Source organism: Cyprinodon tularosa, unplaced genomic scaffold (genome assembly GCF_016077235.1).
Source record: "Cyprinodon tularosa strain WSP-4 unplaced genomic scaffold, ASM1607723v1 ctg169, whole genome shotgun sequence".
In the NCBI taxonomy this organism is placed as follows: Eukaryota; Metazoa; Chordata; class Actinopteri; order Cyprinodontiformes; family Cyprinodontidae; genus Cyprinodon; species Cyprinodon tularosa.
In genome coordinates this window covers 1,005,628-1,010,415 of record NW_024038523.1, presented here as the reverse complement: position 1 = coordinate 1,010,415, position 4,788 = coordinate 1,005,628, and the positions used below count along the sequence as shown (strand labels likewise).

Here is a 4,788-nt window from a genome sequence, read left to right as displayed (position 1 = left end):
ACCGAGTGATTGGGGATGCTCATCTTGGGCTGTGTTATCAGCTGCTATTACCAGCTTGTCTCAAAGAACAAGTGCTCAAAAGTGTGCATGATCAAATGGGGCACCAGGGAATTGAGCGGACAATGAGTTTATTGAGGCAGAGATGTTTCTGGGGAGGAATGTATGAAGATGTGGAGCAATGGGTGAAGAAATGTCAGAGGTGCGTGTTAACAAAAATGCCACACCCCCGAGTTCAGGCACCCCAAACTCCCTTCTTGGCTACTCGCCCACTGGAAGTGGTCGCTGTTGACTACACCACACTTGAACGTGCCACAGATGGACGTGAACACGCTCTTGTAATAACTGATGTGTTCACAAAGTTCAGTCAGGTTTTTGCCACACGAGATCAAAAGGTAGATACTACAGCCAAAATCATACTCAAAGAGTGGTTCATGAAATATGGGGTACCAGAACGTCTGCACTCAGACCAGGGCAGAAATTTTGAAAGTGCAGTGATTGCTGAGCTATGCAAACTGTATGGGGTGAAAAAGACCCGGACAACACCGCACCACCCTCAGGGTAATCCGCAATGTGAGAGATTCAACAGGACATTACACAACCTTCTCCGTACGCTTCCCCCTGAAAAGAAGCGGCGTTGGCCCGAACATCTGTCAGAGCTGGTGTATGCTTACAATGTTACACCACATTCAACCACAGGGTATTCGCCCTATTACTTACTGTTTGGTGTCCACCCACACTTGCCAGTTGATGCATTGTTAGGCCAGGAGCCAGTGAAGGATGACAAACTGGACTGGTTAGCGGTGCACCAGGAGCGTCTCCAGGACGCACATGCCAGGGCCAGAGAATATGCGGAACGAAAGGCTGCAGAGAGAGTCATTCAGCAACAAGGAAAAGTGTTTTACCCACCGGTTGATATTGGACAGTTAGTGTACCTCCGCTACCGACCACCAGGAAGAAATAAAATTCAAGATGCCTGGGCATCAACCGTGTACAAAGTGGTTGATATCCAGGGGACAACATACACCGTAGCTCCTCTGGAAGGAGGGTCATTGAGAAGGGTGCACAGATCAAACTTAAGGCCGTGTGTGGGGCCCACACCAGTATGGAAGCCAAGGCAACATGACCAAGAGGTCGTCACTGCGGATGAACATGAAGAGCCAGGGACTGAGGTTGAACATCCAGAATTCATCTTGATGGAAGAGGTTCAGTACCCAGTAAAACATCCAGTGAATGATGAACCTGAAAACCTGGATGTGATGGTTAGAGGGCCAGGAGATGACTTGGACAACAGAGCTGAACACCTGGAGCGTGAGGATCTGGTAAGGCTGGAGGAAAATGGGGATTTTATTGAGGAGGACCGAGAGGAAGAACCAAACATTTGCCACTCACCTGCATCAGAAAACATCAGCTTGGCTTATGAAACCTCACAGGCAAGGCCTGCTCCAATTCCAAGAAAAAGGGAAACTGGGAGAGCTAAAGCAGGCCAGCCCACACCTGCACCACGTAGGAGTAGGAGAGAAATGGCAGGGGTACACTCGAACCCATTTAACCTACCCAGGTCAGCATGTAACGCAGTGTCCTTCAGCCCAGATGTACTCTCCCATCTGCTAGCTGGTATGGTTCTCTACACCAACAAATTTAGGGGACAAATGGTTGATCAGGAAGTCATCGAGGACGATGACTTGTAGCAGGGGAGAATGTAACCAAGTGAATAAATAACCGCTATCAGTGTGACACAGCTTATTCCTAAGAGCTTTCAGTTCATGTAAGATTTGTGTTGCCTTTATTCTCTTTCTTACTGTAATATTGTGGTTACTGCATTTGGGGTTTTTGGGGACGCTGCCTCTTTAAGAGCAGCGCCATCTTAGAGCATGCATGCACGTAGACTCTGCATTCTGTCGAGCGGGAGTCTGGAAAGTTAACAGACTGCAGACATACATGGTGGTTAAAACTCAAGGTAAATACTCTAAAATACATCCAATCTGCTATACCTGTGTGTCACAAAGTGTTTAGTAGTCTAGCAAGCCAAGTTTAATGCGTGATGGCCTTGTATTCGTGATGATTTCTGTAGATTGCTGAAACGTGCAACGCCTGTCTGTTTAAAAGAGCCGACCACGCTGCGAGCGGAAGGCACGGGTTGGCGTAAGTTGTGACTGTTCTGACGGAATTCAAAGTTTGTTTAATATTTGTTTTTCATATATTTTGTACAACTTTCTTTGTTTCTGGGTGACCCAGAGGGGAGAGAATTTGCGGTGTCACAACTTGTGAGGGTGTGTGTTGGTGAGCAGGCCGCCCTCTGGAAAAGTGAGTTAATTATTTCTTCACGTTACTTGAAGTTCTAAAAATATTTACAAATCATTTAATTCATGAATGTATGTTTATTAGGAAGCAAATGCACTTTAATGAGACAAATTTGTGACTGTGATATTACCTGTAGCCATGTATTTACTTGAATTTTGCTCTGTTGTCTGTCTGTTTAGGACAGGTCACTACTGTTGTCTATACTAGCAACGTTTGCATTTTTTTACTGTCCTGTATAGTGTGCAAGTGCACCTGTCTCTTACTAATATTGAGATCCTTATTTTGTATTTTTATTGTTCATTCCAACTGTTAAAATTCACAACAAAACAAATTAACACTGTGTTCTACTGGGCACAGTCGGGAAATAAAACAAACCCACAAAGAGAGTTTTCTGTGTCCTGTCTTTCCATCACGACTGGGTCACATTTATAAATTACATTCTCTCCATTGTATTGCGTGATGTCATCATCGGACATGCTCAGAGCAGTCACAGTAACGTTCTTTAAGGCTATTTAAGTGTATTGCTTTTTTCATTTTTAGAATATACAATAATTACGCAAATACAAAAATGCCCCACCCCCGCCGGAAAAAGACAAAAAAAAAAAAAGTAAGAAAAACAAAATATTGCCTACCCGGAAGATATTCGCGCATGTGCAGGACGGATTGTGCTTCCGGGAGGTCATAGAACAATCATTGAAATATTTAAGTACATTTAATAAAAAGCAAAAATGAAAATATCTCTAAGGAGGTCAAATAAATTTTTTTGAAGACAGAAACTTTTTCTTCAAAGAGGCTGTTCTAATGGCTAAAGAGACTCGATAAATAATGCATTGCAATGATGAGACATTTGTTGCCTAATTACCTCAGTGCTGTCTCAAACTGTTACCTAATGCACTTCATTAGCAGTTTATCAGACAGTTTGACAGCTGCTAATAACTTTGTTCCGTTCTTAAGCATTTACTTTCAATTACAGAACCAGTTTAACAACCAAAAGGTAGATTAAAGACTAGTAAACATATCGTATTAACAAGAACAGGCCTTTTACTCAGGGAATTTTTATACCTGCTTTATTGGATATCATCCAGTAACAGGAGGGATACATTTCAGCCAGATATGCCTAATTGATCTGCTGTCTCATTGTCTAACTAATCATTTTGAATATCAAGGCCGCCGTCTCCGCATCACTGTTTTGCCTTTGCTAACAGGCCTTTAGGATCAATCAAAACAAATTAGTGTTGTGCACGGCTAATAGGTTCAGTCCAAATGAGAGCAGAGACACTTTGTAGGGGAGAGAAAGGTTTTGAGGGCAGTAGAAAAAAAAAAAGAGGAACAGGACCCAGAGCTGCTAATCTAATTGGTCAGTGTTTAATTGTAGGCTGCTTTCATTGAGTTGTTTTGAGCTAAACATACTGCATACAGTATATCTGGGCCTGGTCAATGCCTTAAAAGACAATTAATCATTGATTCAATTTGTGGTTTATTACAATCACAAAGGTCAGAGTAGGTAGATTATTATTGAAGAACCAACATAGAGTAGTAATAAAACCTGGAAGGAATTTATTACTTTGAAATCCTGCTATGGATTTCCATCTGTACTTTAACTGGGCCATTGTAAGATTATCATCTACAACAGGGGTGCTCTATAGGTTGCTATAGTTGCCAACGCCTTATAGGTAGATCTATTTTTACATAGGTTTTAATGTAGTCTATAAGCCATCCCCTCACTTGATTCACATACAGCGCAGCCTGTCCGATTACAATAACAGTAACCTTCAGGTCACTACCCATGTGTAAACTACAACAGTTTGCAGCAAAACTGCCAAGCCAATTCAAAAATGAGTAGGACGGCAGGACCATGGGCGGAGTTTTTGGGGGGGCAGGGGGGGCACTGCCCCCCCTGGTGGCCTGAAACATGAAATGACATAAAGTCAAGGAGCCCGGTCAGGGATACCGATCAGAACAAGGAACAGGCTGTTACAGGGGTCCAGGAGTCCAAAGTCTGAAGCCTGGTCAGGGATACCGATCAGAACAAGGAACAGGCTGGTTTAGGGGTCCAGGAGTCCGAACGTCAGAGAACGAGAACAAGAAAATCTGGCCCTGAGGACTGGATTCAAGGACCTTAAATAGAGACAGGAGCAGTTGGATCAGATGAGCAGAGATTGGAAACCGGGCAGAGTTAGACAGGTGAATGAAATGAATAATTAATCCAATCATCAGCTCCAAGATCATGACACATAGAGTAACACTGAACTGTGAAGCCATAGCTCAGGATGTAACCCAGCAAATTTGGAAGAACAACGGAGATTGCGAGAGTTTTTCACTGCAGTTGGACGGATCTACTGATGTGAGTTACACACCCCAGATGTGCATTTTTTTTCATATGGTGTTTAGTGATCTCACTACAAAAGAGCTATTAACATTACATCCCATGAAAGAAAACACACAAGGAGATTGCATATTTCAGTCCTTTTTTTGTTGTTGAGAAAA

General features: G+C 43.0%; 1 protein-coding gene across 2 annotated transcripts; it reads left to right on the top strand.

The window, feature by feature from the left end:
- The first annotated feature begins 404 nt into the window (after positions 1 to 404).
- On the top strand, positions 405 to 2,630 carry LOC119780968. Of its 2 annotated transcripts, XM_038281251.1 has the most exons (3): positions 405 to 1,957; positions 2,236 to 2,304; positions 2,481 to 2,630. In XM_038281251.1, exon 1 carries the CDS (start codon positions 432 to 434, stop codon positions 1,686 to 1,688), a length of 1,257 nt encoding a protein of 418 aa, XP_038137179.1. In that variant the 5' UTR covers positions 405 to 431; the 3' UTR covers positions 1,689 to 1,957; positions 2,236 to 2,304; positions 2,481 to 2,630. The 2 variants fall into 2 exon arrangements, with proteins under 2 accessions (XP_038137179.1, XP_038137180.1); XM_038281252.1 differs by lacking the exons at positions 2,236 to 2,304; positions 2,481 to 2,630 and adding an exon at positions 2,072 to 2,132.
- Positions 2,631 to 4,788: the final 2,158 nt, after the last annotated feature.

Coding starts and splice junctions, on each gene's coding strand:
- LOC119780968 (XM_038281251.1), top strand. CDS start 432: ATGAAATATGGGGTACCAGAACGTCTGCACTCAGACCAGGGCAGAAAT.